Below are 24,568 nucleotides of genomic sequence, written 5' to 3' on the forward strand. Positions count from 1 at the left end.
GATATCGATGAAGATCTGACAGGCGAGGTCCCGGAGCTCGGCATTGGCATGGACACGCTTGAGCAGAGGCTGCCGCAGTGGCTCAGATGAGTGGGCCCAGAGGTGGCCCCGGGTCCGGGCCAGGGGGAACATGGCCCTGCTGACTGTCTCCTTTTCTGGAGCCCTGTTCGGGGATGGAGGCTTCTGTGAGGCCCGTCTCAAGCCCTCTTTGCCCATGCTTCTCCTTCCTCTCCCCGCCCGCCTACCGTGTGTGCACTGTCGGGGGAGACACCCAGGCTTACTCACCTTGCCCTCCAGGGGGAGCTGGGAGAGGGTCAAAGGGTTCCCTTTCCCCGTGGACATAGCACCTCCCTCCACGGCCTCCCTATAACCCTCAGGGATCACAGAAGGGTTGGCAGGGCCTTCTGGGGGCCTGAGTGGGCACCTAAAAAACTTGTAGGAGAACTCCTCCAGGGTGTGTAGCTTGTCCTTGGGCTGCTCCTCAGGCAGTGGCTCTGTGGGCCGCCCCTCCTGGGCTGCCAGCTTCCGCTTCTCTGGTGACATGGCCAGCAAGCTCTGTGGAGACACAGGCCCATGGGTCCCACTGCCCACACGGCTCTCCCCACGGGCTCCTTCCTGACCCGGTTGCTCCAGGACCATGGGAGGGGCTGACCAGAGGGCTGCACAGGTCCTCCCGTGTCACCTTCTGTGTGACCCATGACCAGCAACTCAATGTCTCTGACCCGTTCCTTTTCCTTAGGAGGGCTTCTCAGACCCATGAAGGTCCTCTTGCCCAGGGCACCCCTCAGGGCCACCTCTCAGGGGACGCTGCCTGCTTTGTTCCCTACCTCCCTCAGGCCCCAGCACAATGTCGCTTCCTCAGGGATGCTTTCCGGACAGTGCATGCCCCTAGCCTATCATTGGCTCCTAGAATGACCAGTGCTTCTTCTTGGTGACACTCTGTGATTGGCAGTGTGCCACATGCTCCTTGAGGGGTGAGTGGCTGTTGTGCTCAGTGCTGTCCTGCACGGGGCACACAGCTGGCACTCAGTATGCAAATCCTAAAATGCCTGTCTGTCCTGCCTCTCTGTGGGGCTGGTTTTGGGGGCCAGGATGGGTGGAGACCTGGGCCCCCTTGGGTCAGGTTTAAATGAAGCTGACAGCAAGGAAGGACAGGTTTGTTCCCAGGATGTGTTGGGGTGGGAGCATCTATAAGCACTGGGCAAGGCTGGGTACAGACACTGTGTCAAGCTTCGTGGTCACCCCAGAGGGATAACAGGGCCGGCAGGGCATGTCTCCTGGCTCTCTGCAAGGTGGTGCGTGGGCCCCTGAGCTAGCAGCTGGGCTGTTTCCTCCTGTGCCCATGGGCGCCCGGGCTGAGGACAGACAAATGTGTGTTACCAGCAGCTGTGCTGAGGGCTTGGTGACCACTGGGATGGCATAGAGGCAGGCCGTGGGCACCAGCCCCGTCTTGCCCGTCCTGTCGTTCTGGCCCAAGGTCCAGTTCTCAGAAGCCAACAGCCCCTGCTTCTTTGTCAGGATCAGCAGGTCCCCCTTCTTGAAGGGCAGGAGGGCGGTGTCATCTGCAATTCCAAGTCACACACAGGGGCAGAAAGGCCACCGTTTATCAAGGGCCAGGCAGAGGCCCGAGACTGTGCTAGCACCGTGGTTTGGCTCCTTCGGCAGGTGAGGAAAGCAAGAGACACAAGAGTGGTGGGCCCAAGGCCACAGCAAGGCTGAGCGGTGGCCCTATTCCCAGGCACACAGCCCCCGCAGGCAAGGTCGGGAAGCTATGGCTGCAGGCTGAGCCTCAGGGGATCTGCCCTCTGTGCTGTGAGGCCTCCTGAGCCGGTATCCTCCTCTGTGAGTAGACAATAATCCCTCCCTCTTGGGCAGTTTGGGGGGTGGAATGGGCAACAGGGATAACATTTCTTCCTGCTGTAAGACCGCACACATAGCCTCTCCTCTCTGTCCCTGTGAGCGCCCACCCCCAGGCCCCTGCAGTAACTACACTGCCTCATGCCCAGGAGTGCTCAGCTCATGCTGGAGTGCTGACCTGCAGGGACAGTGTGGCCAGCAGCTAGACCGTCCTAGTGGTCCCCCACCCCTGAGATGTGTGACCCTAGACAAGCAGCTCCCCTTCTCAGGATCCCGGTTCCTTGTCTGTAAATGGGAGACAGGGTGGCTGTGGGGATGGCATTCAAAGCTCAGGCCGGTGGCCTGGCTGTTCTCTGCAGGGGGAGGGAGGGGTGCCCCTGAGCTTCCTCAACTAGCTTCACCTTGGGGGCTTTGAGACCATCTCCTTTAACCCCTCATTTTGTAGAAGGGAAGGCTTTGCCCAAAGCTGCCCCCCATGGTGCTTCATGGCCCTCTTTCCCTCTCTCTGCTCAGGTCCCTCCTGGAGTCCTGCTGCATGGCCACTGAGACAGGGGATGAGCCAGCCAACCTCCCACTGACCACACAATCTGCCCCTCCCCGCCTGGCTGGGCACCTGTGGCTTTCCTGTCCTGCAGGGCCATGGCGAACACAGACCTCTCCTTCAAGCCCTCCAGAAACATGGCTACCAGCTCAGCGATGGCCACACTGCTGGGTGACATGAATTCGTACTCCTCTGCGTGCAGCGTGGAGAGTACCAGCCTCTGCCCTCCCTGGGCCTCCCTGAGGGGACAAAAGATGCTATGTGACCAACACCCTCTCCCACCCTCCCTGTCCAGCCCCTTGACAGCCTCAGAAGGGGTGGTCCTCCTGAGTTACGGACAACTTGACTGTGGGCACTGGTAGGCCAAGGTCTGAGCTTAGGTCAGCCCACCTCCCAGGCACTACTGTGTATGGTGGGCAAATGACAGCCAGAGCTCAGGGTTCCTTGGGATTCAAAGGCAGTGGGTGGTGCCGAGCCCCAGGGTGTGGGCTCAGCTCTGGGTGGGTCATGAGGTGGTTGGTGTGCAGGGCCACCACAGGGACATGGCAAAGAATGTTGGAGTTGAGAAGAGGCACCAGTCTTGGCAAGCTTGGGTGAGCTACCTCCTGTCTTAGTTAATTCCCCCCCATGCCGTGAGGACAACTGCCCAGCATGGTCAGCCTGAGGAAATGGTGGCCACTGTGCAATCCCCCCACCCATGCAATGGTAATGATTATCATGTCATGGCACCCTGAGGTCTGCTTTAAACAAGGGGGTCTCTGGCAGGGCACAGGTGGGCCTTCCCAAAGGGCTGGGAGGCACTCTCCGAAGACAAGAGGCCTGCAGAGCTATGGCGGTGGGGGTGTCTGAGGCCCAGCCTGGCCTGCAAGGCCACTCTGCCACACACCCAGCCTCCATCCCTTACATCCTCTCTCAGATGGTTCACACTTTCCACATGACCACTTCTCACCCACGAGAAGGGAAGGGGCCTGTACCTGAATGCACACCCAAAAGGTTGCAAGCTTTCGTGGCCCCTTCCAGGTCAATTTGGGTTTCAAAGTGAAACCCGAGAGAAGGATGCCTCAAGCGTAGATGTAGTACTTAATGGGGAAGTGCCAACCTGTTGGCCAGAGAGGGTAGGGTGCCAAGTTCAGCAGCCGTCACACCGTACCTGTTCATCCTCATCCCTGCACCCCACCAAGGGCCAGGCACAATATGCCTCCCTCTCTCCCTGTTCCTCCCAGAGCTCCCAAGGACTAAGGTTGAGTGCAAAGTGAGATTCCTTTTGGGACATCTTCCCTTGGGACACCCACCTGTTGGTAATCAGACTCATGACCTCTGGGAAAGAGAGTTCTAGGAGCATCTTCTCCTTCTGGTCCAGGAAGTATATCCCCTTCCAGTTAACAGCCAAGATCAGCTGAGTCTTGGGCAGTCGGGGGCCTGGCCGGGGGAGACAGAGGTGTGAAGCTTAGGTTGGCCCCACAGGGAACCCTGCCTACACCCCCTCACCTCCATCAGATCCCATTACCGGAGAGTGTGGTGACCTCAAAGAGCTGAGAGAAGAGCAGCGGCCACTGCAGGCGGGCAGCATCCACCACCTGCTCCTGCACGGCCAGCGGCTTTGCCTGCTTCTGGGTGTAACGTGCCTGTAGGGGAGGCACAACGGGTCACTTCCATCACTCATCTCTCACTAAACCCCGGCTTCCCCTTAGCGAGCTAACAGCCCAATGCCCACGGTGCTCATTTGCTGGATCATTCTGTGGCTTCTACCTGAAGAGAGGTCCATGCCAGTGAGGGCTAGGGGGGTAAGCTCTGGGGGGCTGGGCAGGCCTTTTTTACCCACCCTAGCAGGGGACCATCCATGGATGGTTTTGAGAGGGGAGGAAGCCTGGCCCCCTCTTTAGCATCAGGGGGCCAAAGGGCTGTAGATCAGGCTGTGACTCACTGCCTCATGGAAAGCTATGGAAAGGTATGAGGTGGACTTATCCATGTGGGCTTGGGGCTGCTCCTGCCAACACTTGTGTGCCTTATGGGCCTGTGTCTTGCTCTGATAGGATGCCTATCATGCTGTGCGTTTGTGTCCTTGGTACCTTGGTCTGTCTTCTCTGGAGTTCTTCTGCCTATCTGCGGGCCACTCTCAGGGACCTTCATCTCAACCTGCCCCCAGTCGACTTTCCTTCCTCCCTCTTTCTTGGCTTCTTCTCCACCTCCCCACCTCCTCCCCGTCTCCACTGCTCTGGGCCCATAGCTGGCTATAGTGTCCAACTGAACTTTCTTTTTACTGTTTGTTGAATAAAATGTTATTTCTCTTGTTGCCAGTTTAAAAAGTGGTTGGGAAACACTCATAGCCAGGATCCTGCAACGTAAAGTGATGCCTCCTCTCTGAGGGGTGATCTGGCAATGGGTATCACGTACCAGGAACTGTGGAAAGTTCCCACACTCTAAAATCTCCTCTCTAGGACTCTATCCTGGAGATATACTGCAGAGCATATAAAAGTTGGCATCTACTAAGGGGTTCACCTGTTGTCTTAATAGTGAAAAATGGAGAATGGCCTTACTGTTCATCGATAAGAAGCAGTAAATTATAATTCATTACTGCAGTACTATGCAGCCATTAAAAATGAACATAAAAAAAAGAAGAAGAAAAGAGGAAGAAAAGAAAGAGAAAAAAAAGGGAAAAAATGAACACAAAGATTTATATTTAGTGACATGGAAATACGGCCCCATGCTATGTGATTAAGTGAAGAAACAGGCTGGAAGTTGCAATATGATACAATCCTGTGTTTATTTTTTAGAAGGTGTATGATTTATCTCTATCCAGTCATATCTCAGTTGTGTAAGCATGAGTTTGGTCTTCTATATCACAATGTTAAGAACAGTGATCTCATTGATAGGAGATTATTGGTGATTTCACTTTTCTCTGTTTATATGTTCTGATGCATTTGGTAATGTACATGTTTTAAGTGATTTAATAAAAAAAAAATCTGTGTAACTATGTTCACGTTGGAAAAAAGTGGTTGAGTAACATTTCCTTGTTCTTTTACCCTCACCCCAACTCTCCCTTCCCAAATTACAAAGCCTCCTCTTACCCATGCTCATTTGGGTTCATGTGTGCCTCTGGTTCCTCCCTCCTATGAGCCCTAAAATCCCATGGTCTCTCTCCTGGGAGAGAGAAACACCCAAAATGACCAAGTGGGGTTTCTTTTCCCAAATTCCAATCACCAAGAACTGTTTCCAAGAGATGCCAATGAGCATCTTGTGGAACAAAGCTTTGTTAGTCACTATATCTGGGAAATGTTGGGTAAGACAATCAGGCTTCTCTACTGTAGGACTTGTCAGAACCTTTCACTAGCAGTTAGGCACTGTGACTCCCTAAGAGCAGGACATGGAAAGCTGCATTTTCCAAACCACAAGTGCACAGAACCCTTGTCCATGGCCCCTTTGGGGCACCCCCTTCTTGTGAGGCAGAATGGAGACTGTGTTGGTTGGCCGTCCTCACCACCTTTCTCTGAATTTGGGTGGCCCCTGCTGCCTGAATCACTCACCTGGCGTTCATCTCCCTGCCACTGGATTGTCAGCCCCTAACAAGTAGGCAGAGTGCTGCTTCTTCCCTGCTCCCTGTCCTGCCCTTTCTCAGTCCATGGTGCCACGGGGATAACTGAGGTGGGCACAAGTATTAACCAAAGGGAAACCCCCATGCACGGCTCTCCTGCAGCAGTAGCAGCAGTGAACAGTGAGCTATGCCTGGAACGTCAGGCCATGCCCCTGAGCTCAGCGCCCTGGGAGAAAGGAGGCTCTGATGGGCAGCAGGTCTGGGGATGGCTGCCCCTGTGGCAGGGGAAGGGAGGCAGGGGGACTGTGACTCAGATGGTGCATCTTTGCAATCCCCTTGTGGGGTGACGTTCAGGGAGCAGTGGAAACCCCCACTAGTCTGGGTGTTCTTGAGGACATGGGTGTGTGCTGGTGGGGAGTTGGAGGCAGGAGCCCCTGGGAGGACCATGTTCACATGGTACTGGCTGACCAAGCAGGAGCAGAGGATGGGCAGCCATCCCTGCTGTGCAGAGCCTGTGCTGAGGGCACAGGCGTGGTGTGCGGTTGGCAGCTGTGGATGCCCACTCCTGCCAAAAGGCTGAAGCCCAGACATGAGGTAGAGATGAGCACGGGGATGATGTGTCCTAACTCGCCTGAGATGTCAACTGGAAGGGAGGAGGCATAGTAGAATGGGCCTGTGATAGGGAGCTGGACTGAACGAGATTGTTTAAATCTCAAGAGATAGATCTACGCTTACTGGCAAGTCAAAATCTCCCATTCCCCAGTGGGAGACCCCCTGCCCCAAAGGAGGCTGCAGAGCCCAAGTGCCCAGGCTCTGTGAAGGCTGACCTTGGTGTGGGCAGCAGTGACGAGGCTAGCCCACTGCTCTGGTGGCTTGGTCCTGTACAGCTTGGAGGGGATGCAGCTGGGCAGCAGTTCCTGGACAGCCTCGCTCCCCACCGAGGCGCCGAGCTGCACGTAGCAGTGCTGGGCCAGCAGCTGTACCAGCTCTTCCTCCTGCACAACCCGGAAACAAACATGGGGGTGAGGGGGGGCCCACCTCCTGAACGATGTCCCTGCCACATCCTAGCACAGTAGAGATGACCAGCCCTCAGACAAGAACCAGGAATGTGAGCGGCAGCCACCTGTCCTGTCACCTCTGTTAGGCTGGATATGCCCCTTCCCCAACACCCTGGAACCACAGCGTGCCCAATGGGCCCCCTCAGCTGCTGTCCTGCTGGCAGGCTGGAACTTCCCAGCAGCCTTGGCTTGAGCCCTGCAGGTCTTCTGCCCAAGGTCAAGAGGTGATCCCCCATGCCACTCTCCCAACTCTCAGGGAGACAGTGAGTGTGGAGGAGGCAGCTCTGAGGCCTGGGTGGAACCCTACTAACATTGCTGTCTGAGTAGGGTAAGGCCTTTAAATAAAGGCCTTTACCCTGTCTTCCCTAGCAGTCACTTGTCAAGGGTGACAGTGGCCACCCCTGTGCAGCTTCTGCAAGGATTCATTTGGGCAGGATCCTGTGTAAGGCACCAGCCTGGCCCAGCATGGGGCAGGGCTCCCTGCTCCAGGGGCCCCGTGGGTGCTGGGCAACCCTCTTCTCTCTGGAAGACCAAAGCCTGCAGAGTTACCTAGCTGCCTGCCTCTCTGGGGCCCGTCTCCTGCCTCCCCTTGCCCACTGCCCCATTTCAGGCAGGCCTCCAGGCTTGCTGCGGCTTGCTCCAAGCCTGAGAGCCGTGTCCTGACTCAGGCCTGGGAAGTTCTACAAACACAGGTGCAGTGCTGCTCCGAGGACCAGGAGCACGACGCCCTCCCTGGATGCTTGCAACCTTCCACAGAGCTCTGGCTCCTCTCTGTGCTTTCCAGGGGTCTGAGCCTCAGGGGTGACATAATGTTCCCAGGTCTCACTGCCAGGAAGAGACACAGGTAGGACTGGAAAGTGAGCACTAGGCCTCTAAAGCCACCTTACTACTACCCCAAGAACAGCTGCCATGGTGAAGCCAGTTGGGCCTGGGGCTTCAGGGAGGTTTCCCCTGCCTGCTGCTGGAGTGTCAGACCCCAGAGGCCTGAGCAAACCTGTAGTCCAAGGGAGGAGGAAATGGGGGCCAGACTGGGAGGGGACAGCTTCATATCCAGCAGAGGGCGCCGGGGACCCGCACTCTGAGAACATGTTCCTGGCCTTTGCCTCCTACCTCTACCTTCTCTACATTCCTCACACCCCGTTCCATGGGGTACTCCCTGATGGCTACAGCCCCGACCTGCCCTGAAACACGGTGCTCCCCCAGGTTGTCTGATGGGTCATCTTGGGGCCCTGGGGGCAATGGGGTCCCCTCACCTTCTCAAAGCTATACTCGCCAGACCAGACCCCGTGCAGCACTTGGCGGTAGATGAGCTGGGTACTGACGGAGTCCTCCTGGGAGTCATGCCAGGGCGTGAAGAACTCCTTCCGGAAGTAGATGCGCCAGGGTGCCTGGCGCTCATTCTCGCCCCTCGCCCGGGCCAGCTGCTCACACTGGGCGACTGCATCCATCACGTGGTCGCGCCCACTGCCCAGGGACCAGAACTGAGGCCAGAGTCAGGGGCAGCAGGGGTTAGTGACTGCTGTGTGCTGGGCTCCACAGGGACACCCACCCTCAGAATGCGTGGGTGGAATGGTGTGCTCAGCTGGTCCTCTGCGAGCCTGACGGCTTTCCCCACATGATGGCATGGCCTTCCTATCACTCTAAACATGCTTCCCTGCAGACCCCTCCCCAAAGAGGCAGGTTGATGTCCGAGGCCGGCATGTGGGGATTGTGACACTTGGATGGGTTGGCCAGCATGAGCGTGTCTGGCTCGGAGGCTGTGGACATGGGGGTAAGAGCGTCTGGGTGGGGGCTGTGCTAGCGTGACCCTCTGATCTTGGCACAGGAGTCTGCAGCTCCCTGGAACAAGGGGGCTTTTAGTGAGATGTGTGAGTGCCTGGTCTACGTGTGGGCAGCTTAGGTGTGGCAAGGGACCTTCAAGTTGTGTGTGACACTGGAGCCAAGGTGCAGCCACTGGGCTGAGTATGTGACGGTTCGGGCAGGAGGACAGGTTACCTCTGTGTGTGTGTGTGTGTGTGTGTGTGTGTGTGGTATGATGTCTGACAGGGGCAGTAGTGGCCAGGTTGGTAGGAGGGCTCGAGTTGGCCTGGGAGTATGAGGGAGGTGGGAGATGGACAGGCCACCTGGCGGTACCTTGTCATACACGGCCACCTGCAGAGAAAAGCCCAGGTAGTCACTGAGGCCCTGCTTGTGGGCAATGTGCAGGCAGACTTCCCAAGATGTCGATGCAGAGTCAACCATGACAGTCAGGCTTTCTCCAGTCACCAAGATGACATGGATCGGGATGTGCTTCTTGGACTTGACAGCCTGGGGACAGATGAAGACTCAGGCCCTCTGTCCTGGAGGCCTACCCATCATCCACCACCAAGCTGATGGACCCAGTAGGGGTGAGGGCAATATTGCCTGTGGTGTGTGTTTGGTAGTTTTGTGCCTCTCCGAGTCGGCCTCTGTGGTCTGTGGACTGCAGGCCTGAGCTGTGGTGATGCTAAGTGTGTCAGAATCACAGGAGGTCAGAAGAGCTCTTGGAAATCTCCAAGTCCTGAACCCAGAGACAAGCTGGGTCCATGGAAGCTACTGTTCCTCTCTGAGCACACCCACACAGCTGTGCAAAGTTCACGTGCAACTCCAGGGCCCAGGTGCAGAGCAGGTAGAAAAGGGAGAAGGGGGGGGGCCTGGACGTGGGTGACAGGGCGAGAATGGGAAGGGGTGCAGCAGGAGGTGAGCCCCAGCATAGGGCACCATGGGGCACAGGAAGTGAGTGACTTCCAGGAGCTGTGGGTCCCCTCAACCCTGCCTGTGTCTGAATGACCCTTCCCGAGAACACAGATGACACAAACAGCAATGACACCAAGGATGTTCACTTTGGAATGGTCACTGCCTTCTTAATAAGAAGCAAATGTCCTTGGGGGGGTTAACACTTTACCCAGTTAGCAGTCATTCACACCATAAGGCTAAGATTTATTGTTCCCTTTAGCCAGTAGGCCCTTAAAGATGTGGGGAGGGCACTTCTGAAGCCTGGGCCATGCACAGGGTGACCCATATGGATCACAGGCACAGAAGGCCCCAAGAGAGGTGGAGGGGCCCAGAGCACACGCTTCCTGCTGGCAGGTGCTGGAGGAGCCATGGGGGCTGGCAGCATCCCACACCATTTGTCTCCCAACCCTACTGGCCCCTACCTGAAGCTCCAGCCAGGTGGGGGGCTCCATGCGCACCCCATTGGCATAGGTGCGTCTCAGGCGCTCTGCACAGAAGGGGCTGTAGCCAGCTGGCCCTTGACCAATGAAGTTCATCAGATACTGGTGGGCGAAGGAGGGGAGAGGAGGGGCGGAAGACACTTAGAATGGAGGCCACTTTCCACTTCCTGCCCCAATTCTAAAAAATCATAATACCCATGGTAATTAAGCAAGGTGATGAATGTGTTAACTGACTTTATTGTGGTAATAATTTGGCAATATATACCTATAGAAAACCACTACAGTGTACACTTTAAATCTGGAAAAAATAAAAATAAAATAATAATATTCACTGATGGCAAAAGTCTATTGAGATGGGCACTCATCAGCATTTCTGAGGACCAATTTGTCACTATGTTTTAAATAGTGCATAGTTGAAAAATGTGCACACTTTTGACCCAGTAATTCAGACCTGTCTTTACATATGGTGTTTAAGGTGGTGAACAACTGGAAGATGGGCCCTAAATGTCTATCAGCAAGTTAAATATTCCCTGGGATAATTATATATAGATGGCATTTGGGAAAAGTTTATACCTCAAGAAGACACTTACAGAGGTAAGTGAAACATGCAGGAGAGTCAATATTTAAAACATGTTTGACAAAATCTGTTGAAAATCTTGTTGTCTCACAGAGAGACTTTGTGAGGAGATGCAGCCTAGAAGAGTTTGCTGGTGTCAGAAGTGGCCTCTGGGGCCCAGGGGAGATGGCCCCATGACCACACCTCCCGCAATCCCTCCTGCGGGTCCCTGAAGGGACACAAGAGGAAGTGAGATTGTTTCTTGTCTGATCACAAGTGCGACCCTGTAACACCACGAAGGGCCTGGAACAATAGAAGGTCCCTCTGGGTGTGGGGATGACTTTTGTTTTCTTTATAAACTGGCTGCATTTCCCACATATTACTCCTACAATCAGAACCAAAGCTCTATTCAAGGAGGGAGGCCTGAGGCTACTTGGGAGCACCTGTCAACACCCCACCTCCAGTTTTAGTTCTGAGGACTCCAGAGAGACATGGCAGGTAGTCCCCAGTAGGTGCCCACCCCTGGGACATTTCTGTCTTTTCAAAGCATATTTCACCAGCCACCTCACTGTCTCCTCAGAAGAGCTGTCTTGGGGCCTGAGCCCAGACCTGAATGGGGGTCGGAAGAAACCAGGTCCAGAGTCTTCTTTTAAAGACAGGAAAACTGAGGCTTAGAAGGCACAGTTGCCACCCTGGCCTGCAGAAAAAGGGCTGGGATTTCTGGACCTGCTCCAGAGCCCCGGGCCAAGCTATGCATGCTGTAACCCAACCCCTTCAGCCCCTGCCCTGGTTCCTCCCCACCTTCAAGAACCTCTCGGAGGGTGGGAAGCAGCCCAGGCAAAGGCTGAGCAGGATCCAGCCCCGGGCCAAGCTGCTTGTTTTGGAGTTCTCCGACAGCTGCTTGCAGATCTGGCAGTAAATCTCGTCCCTGAAAGACACACACCCCTGGGAGGCCAGGCTGGGGACTGGCTCCCAGTAAGGAGACAGAGGTGCCTAGGCACACAGCTCCTTCATTGCCCCTGGGTGGGGTCATGGACACATGGCGACCTCCAGTCTCCTCAACTCCAACTGCCTTTGCTGGGCTCCACTGAAACATCCCCGGCCCACCCTGGACCCTGTCATCTCCCTAGGACTGTGCCACCTCCAGTGTTTTTCCTGGGCTCTATGCACCCACTCTCATTGGACCTCATTTTTTACCTCACCCCTCAGGCCTTTGCTCCCTCCTTCACCCACCCTGCTCACAACACCCTGGCCCTGGGGGGGGGTGTCTACATGGAGTGCCCAGGGGTCTCCAGTCATGCTCTGCCCCCAGTGGCCCCGCCCAGCCAAATCTGCTCCTTTCCCCAACTTCCCTGTCATTTCCAACCTTCTCCTTCACCCTGAGACCCAGTCCCTCCTCCACCCCCAATGCAGCTATCCCTCCAACTACAGAGAGAAGTGCCTCCCCTCCTGACCAGTTCCCATTCGCACTGGCTCATGAGCCTTTCTACCTTCTCTTGCAGAGGGGGCTTTCCTGGTTCCTTCCTGCTGAGCCAAGCTCTATCATCTCATACAAATGTCCTGTTAGCCCCTTCAACCGGCCATCTTTTTCCTAATTACTCAGTGATGTGATGATGGTAAATGTTTAACAACAAACTCTCCTAGGGAAAAAGCTCTGATTTATTGCACTTGCCAATTTCTATGGTGTAAATATTCCCACCAATGCCAATTTCAAGCCACTACAGAGTTGAGAAAAGACGTTTACCATCTGTTCTCATGGGCCAATATAGTCAGCTCTAGCCATCTCCTCTTTCTACAGTCACTATAGGTACCACCAGCAAAACACTTCACTCAAATTGGAAGTCTAGAAGGCCTTGTGACTCCTCCCATCAGCCAGCCACCTACCATCTGTCTCCTGGATATTTTTTTTTTTAAAGATTTTATTTATTTACTTGACAGAGAGAAATCACAAGTAGATGGAGAGGCAGGCAGAGAGAGAGAGAGAGGGAAGCAGGCTCCCTGCCAAGCAGAGAGCCCGACGTGGGACTCGATCCCAGGACCCTGAGATCACGACCTGAGCCGAAGGCAGTGGCTTAACCCACTGAGCCACCCAGGCGCCCCTCCTGGATATTTTCTCTGTCCCTGTTTCTCCACTCCTACTCCCTGGGCTTTCTTGGGACCTCTGCAGCAGTCCTCTCCTGGCCTCCCACTACCAGGCTCTATCCCTCCATGTCATTGCCAGGGAGACCTTTCTGGAATTCAGATATGATCATGGTCTTCTCTTTCTTAAAACTTTTCCTCGACTACTCCTAGAATTGAATTCAAACTCCATACCCCAGCAGTGACAAATCACTTGGAATTCCAAACCCACAGGCTGTTTCAGGATTCTGTGACCCTGTTCACCTTCTCCCTTTGTCTGGTGAACAACTTCCTCCTTCCCACCCCTGCCTAGGAGGGCATTATGACTAGTCCTTGGTGTTCTCACTGGACCCCCATCTCAGCACAAGCAGCTATTGTGGGGCTCTGTCTGTCACTAAAGAGTGAGCTCCCAGAGGACAGAGCTCTGTTGCCCTCATCTCTGCATCCTCAACTCTCAGGCTAAGGCCTGGCCCTGAGCAGGTACGTAATAAATGCTTATTGCCATTTGTAACAACATGAATGGACCCAGAGAGTACTATGCTGAGCAAAATAAAGTAGTCAAAGACAAATATCATATGATTTTACTCATATGTGGAATTTAAGAAACAAAACAGATGAAAAGAAGAAAAAGAAAGGCAAGCCAGAAAACAGACTCTTAACTAGAGAGAACAAATGGAATGTTGGTAGAGGGGAGGTGGTTGGGGGGAAGGGCTAGATGGGTGATAGGTATTAAAGAGGGTAGTTCTTGTGATGAGTACCTGGTGTTGTATACACATGATGAATTGCTAAACTCTACCCCTGAAATTAATATTCCATTGTATGTTAACTAAAGGAATTTAAGTAAAAACTTGAAGAAAAAAAATTTATTGAATGCGCGGCTAGATGTGGAGTGGGCATTTGCTTTGTCTTGGAATTTGATTAAGAGCCTAGAGTCAAGGACAAACAGATGATAATACCCAACACCCTAAAGAAATACATTCTTGTAGAATTTATCAAAGATGGCAGAACCAGTCTAGCTATTGCCATCTCCTGCATAAGAGAAGATGAAAAATTTGAAAGGTATAGAAGTAGAGAGATCTTTGGCCTATCTCCATTCCCTCCGCATGATGAGGTGCTGGGGGGACCCCAGGAAAACAGTTACTAGAAATGGGGCTGTCTGCCAGAGAGGAGATTCATTTTGCTCCCTATCTGAGGCATGCTGAACCCCAGAATCCCATTGGTCTACCCCAGGGTACCGGAATGGGGCACAATGGCAGAGTTCTTAAGAGTACTTGACTTATGTATGCCACAGAGACACAAGTTGGGGGCCTCCATGAACCTAGCATCTGCTTCTTTCTGGAGAATTCTAAGCTACTCCTGTTGGGAGAGAGAAGAGACAGGAGCTGGGAGTTATGTTTGGTCTACCCCAGGGTACCAGAATGGGGCACAATGGCAGAGTTCTTAAGAGTACTTGACTTATGTATGCCACAGAGACACAAGTTGGGGGCCTCCAAGAACCTAGCATCTGCTTCTTTCTGGAGAATTCTAAGCTACTCCTGATGGGAGAGAGAAGAGACAGGAGCTGGGAGTTATGTTTGGTGCAGCAAGCATGGACGGGCTTCCTATTAATAAGAAGGGCTTCCTTCTTATTTGAATAAGAGGATGCTATAGAAGAAGTTGGGGCTCAGGGATCTTGATGGGATCCCACACAAGCAGGCAGCCTATCATTCCAGAAGATCCAAGCACTAAGAGGTTATGGTATGTTCAATTAGGGGCTAGATTTGAGAGCAAGTCTCAATGATTCACTGAGAGTGTCAGCCCCAGCTAGAGGACAGCATGGTATGGAAGTGCCTCTAGAGGTATCTTAAGAACCCACAGTGCATCACATTTGGACACAGCTTATACATGCCTGCCATCTTGGAGGGTATGGTGGCCAGTGAGGATTAACTATGAGAGAACTACCAATAGGACTAAGTTAGAAGGGTTGCTGAGTTGGTGTCACATAGGCAGCTAAAATTGAGGTAGGAACCCTATAACGTTATTGGCTTGAACAACCAGAGGACAGAGTTTGGGGTACCCAAACCCAGCAGTTGAAAGTGAGAAGGGAAATCCTGGAATGAAGAGAACCAAAGAAGAAGAGTTCTCAATTTTGCATATAAAAATCTTCCTAAATCTCTGTCTGGCCCCTGATCTACACATATGTAGGGCAGGCTCCAGGAATCTTAGCAAAGACAAAAATAACTGACTAAGGATTCCATCTACTACTTACTACGGGAGACAAAATTTGAATCCAGCCAAATTAATTGGCTGCCAAAACAAAAGTCAACACTCTTTGAAAGATCATAACAGATTCCGGAGTCTCTAAACATATCACCCTCAGTGTCTACGATACAACCCAAAAGTAATATGATAGGGAATAATAGTCCAGTACTAGATGTGTGAGGAAACAGAAAAATATGACCATTCCCAAGAGGAAAGGCAGTCAATGGAAACTGACCCCAAGATGACCCAGATATTGGATTTAGCAGAAGAGGTTTCAAAACTATTGTCACTCCTTGAGGACACAAAGGGCACTATGCTTATAGTGAATGAATGAACAGGAAATCTTGGCAGAGAAACAGAAACTATGTAAAGAACCAAGTGCAAACTCTAGAACTTAAAAAATATATAACATCTGAAATTTAAAAAGTTTTTTTTACCTGGGTATAACAGCAGATGAGGGTAGATAATAGAAATATCAGTTAATCTGAAGATAGATCAATAGAAATTATTCAATCTAAAGAACAAAGAGGAAAGAAAAGAAAAAGGGAAAGACCCCTAGGGACCTGAGGGATGATATCAAAGAGTCTTACATATGTTTAATTGGAATTCAAAAGAAAAGAGAGAGAGAGAGAGAGAAAGAGAATAAAACAGAAAAAAGTACCTGAAAAAATTCGGCTAAAATTTCCCAAATTTGGTAAAAAAAAAAACAACAACAAAAAAACCCCAAAATATATAACCCCCTAAAATATGTCTGTATCTGAAAGCAGTATATGTATTTCTTAAAATTTATATGAAAAGACATTCTTATAGAGCAATATATATATAGAGAGAGAGAGAGAGCGAGCAATATATATATATAGAGAGAGAGAGAGCAATATATATATATTATATAAATGGGCAACTTATTTATTTACAGGGCTCTGCATTAAAGTCCATTATAAAATGAATCAGGGGCGCCTGGGTGGCTCAGTGGGTTAAAGCCTCTGCCTTCAGCTCAGATCGTGATCTCAGGGTCCTGGGATAGAGCCCCACATTGGGCTCTCTGTTTGGCGGGGAGCCTGCTTCCCCCTATCTCTCTCTCTCTCTGCCTGCCTCTGCCTACTTGTGATCTCTGTCAAATAAATAAATAAAATCTTAAAAAAAAAATAAAATGAATCACTGGGCACCTGGGTGGCTCAGTGGGTTAAAGCCTCTGCCTTCAATTCGGGTCATGATCCCAGGGTTCTGGGATGGAGCCCCGCATCAAGCTCTCTGTTCAGCATGGAGCCTGCTTCCTTCTCTCTCTGCCTGCCTCTCTGCCTACTTGTGATCTCTGTCTGTCAAGTGAATAAATAAAATATTTAAACATAAATAAATAAAATAAAATGAATCACTACTCCATGATAATTCTGTTCTCCTAAAATTTGCTTTTACTCATGAGTTTTAACACAGACCAAGTAGAGAACCCTTAATGGTTATAATATCTATTGCACTCAGACCTAGGCTGCAGGCCCCAGGCCAGGGAGCAGGGAGAGGAAAGGGTGTCTTAGAAGGCAGGCAGAGGAGGAAGCTGCGGCCCTGTGGGGTCTGGTGTTCTAAATGGGGTGAGGTGGGAATGGGGACTGACCTGAGGTTGGGTCGCAGGATAGCACAGCCCACGATAAAGTGCACCTTCTCCAAGTTGGACATGGGTCTGTCTGAGATGGGGCCATCAGGCTCAAATGCCTCCTCTCCAATATTCAGCTGGCTGGTTACCTTGAAACCCAAAGGAGGCTGTCAGGAGAGCTCTGATGCTCCCCATTTGCAAAAGAGGAAAGCAGGCACAAGGAGGGAATCCAAAGCTTGGGATCCTGTGGCAGGCCAACAGCAGGGCTGGAAGTAGACTAAGGCCCCATTACCCTGAGCTCACCTGGCCTGTGATCCTGGAGGACCGTTTTAGCTTCATGGAGGAGATGTCCTTGCTCCCTCTGTCCCTGCGGCTGGGTCTCTGTGGAAGGAGACAGTTCCTGAGGGAAGGTGTGCCAGGCCAGCACTTTGATGCTGCTGCTAACCCCACCGTCACCTAGACAGAGTTAGTGTCCACCTTCCCAGCCATTTCCTGGTGCAGTTTACAAAACTGCATGCAGTCCTCTACATCTTGGCTGAGCTTTGTAACACTTACAAAGATGCCCACCCTCTTCTTCACGTCTGGGTCAGGAAACAGAGGCAAGGGGAGGTGAGAGGCTACACAAATCTACTCACATAACTGGCCCTCAGGGAGGGCTCCGCACCATTCTGATTCCAAAGCCCATACCAGTAAAGCCCTCCAAGGTAGGGCTGGGTTTGAGCCCAGGTGTCCAGGATGGCCCTAGGGCATGGTCATGCTCAGTGAAAATTTCATGGATGATTTGGAATACCCTCTGCTCATTGCAAGGTGGGGGCTCTGCCAGAGGATCACGAGTCCCACCTTGTCCTGAGGGCATCATGGGAAGTTTCTGCCAAAATTAGAGCTCAGTGTGGGACTAGGCTTGGGTTGAGATCAGTGGGGGTTGGGGTAGAACTGGTTTGCTACACAGGGATGGGCAGCGAAACACACTAGCTATCAGGTGAGGGTGGGCAAGGCTGGCTTGGCTGACTGCTCCTGTGGGAGGCACAGAACAGGTGCTTAATAAATGTGCATAGGAAGAAAAACTTGGTACGTCACTCCTGGGAGGTCCATTCTGCTTCCCACTGTGCTCACTGTCCAGAGGTGCAGAGTGGATGGACTACCACCCAGGGTCCCTTTCCTGAATGGCCCCCAGTGATTAACACCCCCTTGTAGTCCCACCCACCACAGTATGTGAATTATGAGATTAGGCACTGCAGTTTCCTTAGATCTCTTAGGCTGGGAAAGTCCTATCGTAAGAACACTGGGGCAGCCCTGTGGGCAGGCCCGTGTGACAAGGACCTGAGGCCTCCTGCCAGCAGTTGTGTTAGGAAGCCATCTTGGAAGTGGATGCTGGAGCTCCTGTCCAGCCTCGAATGACAGCAGTCCTGACTGCAATCTCATGGCAGACCACTAGCTAAGATGAATCAGCTAAACTGCTCATGACCCTCAGAAACTGTGTGAGATAATACATGTGTACTGTTTTAAGCTGCTAAATTTGGGGGGAGTTATTTGTTACCCAGCAACAGATAATTAACATGCTCTGCAAAGCCAATGCTTGTAGAGATCAGGGCTTAACTTGGGCAACTTCCCGTGTAACTCCTGGACCAGGTTTGGCCACGTGATCTCAAGCTGCAGACTCCCCTGGATTTCTGTGCACTTAGTTTGCACACAAGACCCTGCAGATGTCTGAGCAGAATCCCAGACACTGGATGTATGGAGAGCTGTGATATCATGATTTACAGTAAGAAATATGTATTTGTTCGTCATCCCCATTCCTGGGTGGAGCTCCTGAAACCCTTGGTATTTCCTGCAACAAAGGCATCTTTGTTACGTTAATGGACCAACTTTTCTAAACACCAAAGGATGGGGGTTGGTGGTCAGTTGAACCAACACTGTGATTGGGGGACTGGAACTTTCTGTCCCCTCCCTCCCACCTCCACCTTTGGGGAGTGCTGAGGGGCTGGTGATTGAGTTTGATCACCAGGAGCCAATGATTTATTCTTCATGCCTCTTAGTAATAAAGCCTCCTTAAAAACCCAAAAGGATGAATTCAGAGAGCTTTGGATTGGTAAACACGTGGGAATTTGGGGAGAGTGGAAAGCTGGGAGAGAGCATCCAAGCTCCACCCTCTGCCCAATCTTTGCCCTATTCATTTTTTCCATCTCGTTGTTCTTGGGTTATGTCCTTCTATAATAAACTGATAATCTAGTAATTAAAGTATTTCCTTGAATTCTGTGAGTTGCTTTAACAAATTAATCAAACCCAAAAAGGGGATCATGGGAACCCCTGACTTGTAGCGTGTGGGTCAGAAGCACAGGTGGCAACCCAGACTTGCGACTGGTATCTGAAGATGGGGGTGGTCTTGCAGGACTGAACCCTTAATCCAGGATCTGACACTGCCTCAGGCCAATAGCATCCCAGTTGAGTGGAATTGTGGCACACCCCGCTGGGGCTGGAGAATTGCTTGGTGTGGGGAAAACCCGCACACACTGGAACTGCTGTCAGAATTATAGACCGTCCTGGGGCTCCTGCTGCTGGCGGGTCCCAGTGCTGTCACTGCTGTGTAATTCCTTTGAACTATTGGTAAGTTCCATTAAGATTACATCATGCAACTGAGGCCTTGGGAAGGACTTCTGACCAAAAGTGGATGTGAATGACCCTTCCATCAGAGGGCAAGATAGACCACAGTTCAAGAACTTGGTCTTTGAATTCACTAAAATGGATTCAAAGCCCAGTTCTGTCACACATACTCACTGTGATCTGGGCACAAGTCTCTTCACTTCTTTGTTTCTTTCGCTGTAATAAACTCACTAATCCCTACATCATAGGGTTGGCTCCCCTGGGGATTAACTGAAGAGGAACAACTGGCAGACAGCACGCTGTCCATCAGTAACACCACCAGTTGTTACCACTGCTCTGTGTGTTTGAACTCTGTTCACATCAAACCCAAGACCCAGAGCCTGGATGGCCCTTTTCAGCATAGACTGTATCACTCAGGACTCCTGGGCATCATGCTCAGGAGGTCCTGAGCTCAAGTCAAGGGTTCAGTGGTTGACACTCACTCCATGTCTTGCCCACTTCCAGAGCAGCTTCCATGGGGCCTGGGGCCAGGGAGTCACCTGGGCTCTGCCCTGCCCCGCCCCCTTGCACCTCGCACCTCGCACCTGTGTGGATACATGGAGCTGTGGAGACTGGGTGTTGTTCTCTTTGCCCAGGGTGTCATGTATCTGCCGCATCACTGAGCCCCCACGCAGGCTGTTCCTGGAGAAAAGCACTGGCTCCGGAAGGTCCCCCATGAACCTCAGGATGATGCTCCACACGGCTAAGGCTGCCTGCGGGAAGGGAGACAGAGGGCTCGGCTAGAATGAAGGGCCCACGGTGCCCCCTCCCCTTCCTCATTGCCTCCAAAGCAGGGGGTGGCCTGAGCCACTAGAAACCAGAGAGCCACTGGGTACCGAGCAGTCGGCATCATCCTCGTGGTAGAGCAGCGGGTATCGGAGGGGCTGCTGGATGTGTGTGTGGCTGGCTGATTTCTGGAAGTAGGTTGCAGCAAACTTGGGAAAGGTGTATTCGGCCAGGCTGTCCGTATCGTCCTCCGGTTCCTCTACCATGGGGACTGCGTCCAGGTCAACCTCGGGCAGCTTCTGGGTCTCCGTTTCCAAGTCCTGTGTGCCAGTGAGGGGGAAGGCCAGAGGTCAGCTGTCCTTTCAGATGCTAGCTGGCAGGGTGTGCCTCTCTGGAGGCCAGGGAGCCCCAAGCTAGTTCTGTCTGAGTATAGGCTGGGTACAGCAGGAACCACTCCTCCCCCGTGTCTGAGACCTTTTCTACCACCTCACATCGTCAGTGGGCCCCTGGTGGGCTTCTCCTCCTGCAGAAGTGGTCTCAGCTGCCCCGACTGTCCAGCCTGGTATGTGTGTGTGTGTGTGTGTGTGTGTGTGTGTGTACATGCTTAGGGGAAAGGCATGAGCACCTGGAGGGGCAGTGGTGGGGGTACCTAGTTCACTGGGTCTCAGGGCCCAGAGCTGAGTATGGCAAGAGCTCAGGGGACCTGCTCCCCTCCTGGCCTCCCTTCTCCCCTCCGCCCCTCCCCTGCCCCACACACCGCTGTCAGTGCTCATTAGTTTTCAGTGTTCATCAGCCCCCAGGTCACAGTCTGCAGAGCAGCAGCTGCAGGGTGCTCTGAGAGAGGGGGTCGAATACAGGGTGGGAGATACTGCCTGGTTGAAAGCCCCAAAGCATTTGCATGTTAAAGGTTCTAGGAAGTCTCCTAGGTAAGAAACCTGCTTAATTTGGAAGGGTCTTCACACAGAAACTCATGCTCCCCTTTTCTTTGCTTGGTCACCAGGCCTGCAGAACACACTTCACTGTGTTTTCTGCCAGTTCCCCTAGCTGAGTCTTGGCTTCTCCATGAGCCTGGAGGCTGACCGCAGTCAGGGACTGAGCAGCATCCTCGCATCCCCTGCCAGGCCGGACCCCTGAACGACAGGGCCCATCTTACCTCAAAGCGCTGTGGGGCTGGGCCCTCCTGCCCACCGATCATGGAAGGGAGGAAACCGAACACTTGCTCCACCATCTCCGTGTCTGTGATGGTGTCATAGATTGACTTCTGCTTCCTGGTGGGGAGAGCACTTGGGCTCTTCTGCTCTTCAGCTGGGATGACCAGAGGCCCCTGTGCATACACCCCATGGAGCAAGGTCACCATAGGGCCAGCAGATGCAAGCACCTCACTGACCTCCTCCTGACATCATTTGTTCAAATCAGTAAGTTTTCCTCTAAAATCCTAGAATTTAATAGCTAGTATGACTAGAGATGAACCACCCTGGGCTTTTTGTTTCCCATGAGAATCAGAGGTCCAGAGAAGGAAGGCTGCCTGAAATGGTCCCTGAGCTATTGCCTCAAGCCCTAGGGGCCCCTAGAACCTAGCTTCCCACCTGGTCCCTTCATTCAAGGCTCCACTAGGACAGATCCCTGGGCCTGTACTAACTAACGCACAGGTGAGGCTGATCTGTGGTGTGTCTGGCACTACATGGGAGCGGAAGCCTGCTGTGCACATGTCTGAGGGTCCGCTGTCTTACTTGTCCTGACCACTGCATGCACTAGTAATGTGCTCAGCAGTCCCAACTTTCATCTCTAGAGCAGGCGTAGACTTCATCCTACCCTTTTCCTTATCACAGTTTCCAAATGAGCAAGTACTGAGGAAAGAGATTGACTCTCAGGTGCCCATTGGAGGAAAGGGGATCTCAAGGGTGAAATTTCAAAAGGCAGGGATGTGCACCTTGTGCCGCTCCCCAGCTCCCTGCCCATCAACCTCTCCTGCCCAGACACTCCAAGGCCCCTCTTGGAATTTTTCTAACCCAGAAGTGTCATGCCATGGCCCAGTCACCCAGGGGTCTTTGCCCTCCTCCACGGAGCTGTGGTCACCTATAGCTCATCTGGCCCTGGTTTCCAGTGTCATTCAGGGAGGGACCAGTCCTGCTGAGAAACTGTCCCCAGGGCTAAAAGGAGGAGACCAAGGGTCTCAATTTCCAGGTTCCAGGTATATTATTATATGTGTTGCCGAAGCGAGCACCAGGTTCCAGGTATAAGACCATCCTGCTAACATGATGCCTTTTCTATGCCAATCCTACATGCTCCTGGGGGTGACCTAGGTGTCCCAAATGGCGTGAGGACCTGCTGCGGCAATAACTCTAGACATGGAGGGGATAGGAGTGTCTGGTGAGAGCTCAATGTTCATCCCTCCTGACTGCCTCCTGCTATGGGCCCCAGTCAGCCCTCACCGGCCTAAGAGTGCACCGGTTACCTACATTGGCTTTCTGCTGCCAGAAGTTCCGCCGGGCAGCCATACCCCTGGCATGCGCCTGTATGACCACCACTGCCCTCCTCTTGGCCTGGACTTGCTGGCGCACAAGGTAGCCCCTGAACAGCGCCTGCAGCTGGACCATCCTCTGCCGCATGGTCTGGTACTGCTTTGCTAGCAGCTGGCTCCGGGCAATGGCCTGCAGGCGCTCAAAACCCAGGAGGATCTGTGGACACAAGAGGGACAGATGCTCAAAAAGGAGTCCTGGGCCCAGCAGGGCAAAGAGCAGGGAGAAGGCCTTCCCCAAGAGACAGAGAGAAAAAGAGGCAAGTCATATGCCCCAGGAGACCTTACAGATAAACTTCACAGTTATCTGCTTTTTGGCAAAAGGTTAGTGCTAAAATTTTATGCACCTACAAGCATAAGCATATTAAATGAGTTATTACTTGCAAAGCACTTAGAACAGTCCTTGGCATGCAAATAAGTGTTAACTAAGTATTGTTAAACGGCATAGATAATAAAGTGCTCTTCTGGTGGTCAGTGATTACAGAATTGGTTTGGAGGTCACATGAGTAATGGAATTCCAAGGGGACTTGCTTATCACACCTAAAGCTAAGTCCAGCCAAATTGTCAGAAGCTAGGGTACCTGTGTGGACGCTATGGCTGGCTTCATTAAGCTAATCTCTGGGATCTTTAAAATTAAGAGGAAATAATAAATTGATAAATACCCATTTCTATGCTGCAAACATGCTTTGGTGCACAGTAGTCCCTGAGCCCCTGGAAGAGTCTTGCTGGCTTCTCAAAGACCAACCCAATGGGTACCGGGTGTGTGGGGTCATGCTTCATCCTCCAAGCTTGGAAGTTCTACAGACCTGCATCCAAACCCCAGCTCTACTGTTTACTAGCTGTGTGCTCCTGGGAAAATTATTTAATCTCTCTATGCCTCAGTTTCTTGACATATGGGGTTGGTTTAAAAAGAAATAAAACAATGCATGCAAAGCAATGGTTCTAAGTAGCTTTTCCATCCATGTCAGCTGCCATTACATGCTTTGTGAGACAGTATATGGGCAGGCCTGGGGTCAAATTTCAAAATGCTAAGATGTGCATCTTGTTGCTGTTCCCCTGTTCCCTGCCCTCCAGCCTCTCCTGTCTGGACCCTCAGAGGCTCCTCTTGGTATTTCTCTGCCCCTAAAGCATCATTCCACAGTCCAGTAACCAGGGGTCTTCACTTTCCTCCACAGAACTCTAGCTTCTCATAGCTCATCTGGTCCTGGTTCCTTGAGCCTGGTTTCCTGGCCCTGGTTTGTTGATGTGACCACTGCATGTCCCAACCACAGTCATATCCTTGACAAAGTCACGCGGTCAGGTGAGGCCCAGTAGGGCGTGGTTAAGGTTGCTCTGGTTCTTTTGCTGAGCAGACACTCACTAGCAGTGACTGTGGCTAAGAAAAAAATTAGAAGAGCTCGAAACAAAGAATAATCCATCAACCTACATTGCTGCCGGCAAATTGGGAAAAGACAATCATGATGTGATTTTAGAACAGGCTACCTCGTTCTAGCTCTAGAGACACCCAAAATTCTTCAAGAGAACACACTGAAGCCCACAAACCATGTGACCTGAAATGATACTAAACAGGGAGTGTGTGGAGCGCTGAGGAAACAATCTGAAGTCTTACAGTGATCGGATCCTCCCTACCTGAGCTCTCATATTCACATGAACAAACTTTCAGTGGAGCAGCCTCTCCAGTGAGTTCTCTCACCTGCTTGAAGTTCCGCCTGTTGTAGTGGGCCCTCCATCCAGCCTGGAGGGTCACAGCTGCCTGCCTCTGCCTCAGGAACTCCTTCCTAGAAGGAAAAATGCAGGAATATGCGTGCAACAACCTCAGACATTTCAAAGCCTTTAGGGGAAAAATGATTTGAAGGGAAGAGAGATAATGAAATGCCAGGGAAAATGAATACTTACATTATTTCTTTCCCAGAAGCCTTTATAAGCCAAAGACACACATGTTAAGAACTTAAAATATTGCCAACTACTCAAATTTGTGACTTAGGACAGTCTAGTTTTTTAG

The 24,568-nt window shown here is 52.0% G+C and overlaps 1 protein-coding gene across 4 annotated transcripts in view; it reads right to left on the bottom strand.

The window, feature by feature from the left end:
- MYO7B (myosin VIIB) overlaps positions 1-24,568 on the bottom strand; it is a 104,062-nt gene that overhangs the window by 6,673 nt on the left and 72,821 nt on the right. For all 4 annotated transcript variants that reach the window (XR_006604962.1, XM_013049533.2, XM_045074346.1 and 1 more), the window contains 18 exons: positions 24,260-24,344; positions 22,508-22,726; positions 21,202-21,372; positions 20,159-20,368; positions 19,868-20,035; positions 16,986-17,063; positions 16,704-16,831; positions 11,540-11,666; positions 10,165-10,284; positions 9,122-9,295; positions 8,242-8,469; positions 6,758-6,925; positions 3,906-4,023; positions 3,691-3,817; positions 2,471-2,637; positions 1,381-1,562; positions 425-555; positions 6-163 (listed from right to left, as the gene is read on the bottom strand). Coding sequence is in view for 3 of the 4 variants with exons in the window: in XM_013049533.2 (XP_012904987.1) it covers positions 6-163; positions 425-555; positions 1,381-1,562; positions 2,471-2,637; positions 3,691-3,817; positions 3,906-4,023; positions 6,758-6,925; positions 8,242-8,469; positions 9,122-9,295; positions 10,165-10,284; positions 11,540-11,666; positions 16,704-16,831; positions 16,986-17,063; positions 19,868-20,035; positions 20,159-20,368; positions 21,202-21,372; positions 22,508-22,726; positions 24,260-24,344 (2,759 nt within the window). In the remaining variant the exon portion in view is untranslated. The remainder of the gene's footprint in view (positions 1-5; positions 164-424; positions 556-1,380; positions 1,563-2,470; positions 2,638-3,690; positions 3,818-3,905; positions 4,024-6,757; positions 6,926-8,241; positions 8,470-9,121; positions 9,296-10,164; positions 10,285-11,539; positions 11,667-16,703; positions 16,832-16,985; positions 17,064-19,867; positions 20,036-20,158; positions 20,369-21,201; positions 21,373-22,507; positions 22,727-24,259; positions 24,345-24,568) is intronic.

This window comes from Mustela putorius, unplaced genomic scaffold (genome assembly GCF_011764305.1).
Source record: "Mustela putorius furo isolate JIRA1106 unplaced genomic scaffold, ASM1176430v1.1 tig00537338_pilon_pilon_pilon, whole genome shotgun sequence".
In the NCBI taxonomy this organism is placed as follows: domain Eukaryota; kingdom Metazoa; phylum Chordata; class Mammalia; order Carnivora; family Mustelidae; genus Mustela; species Mustela putorius.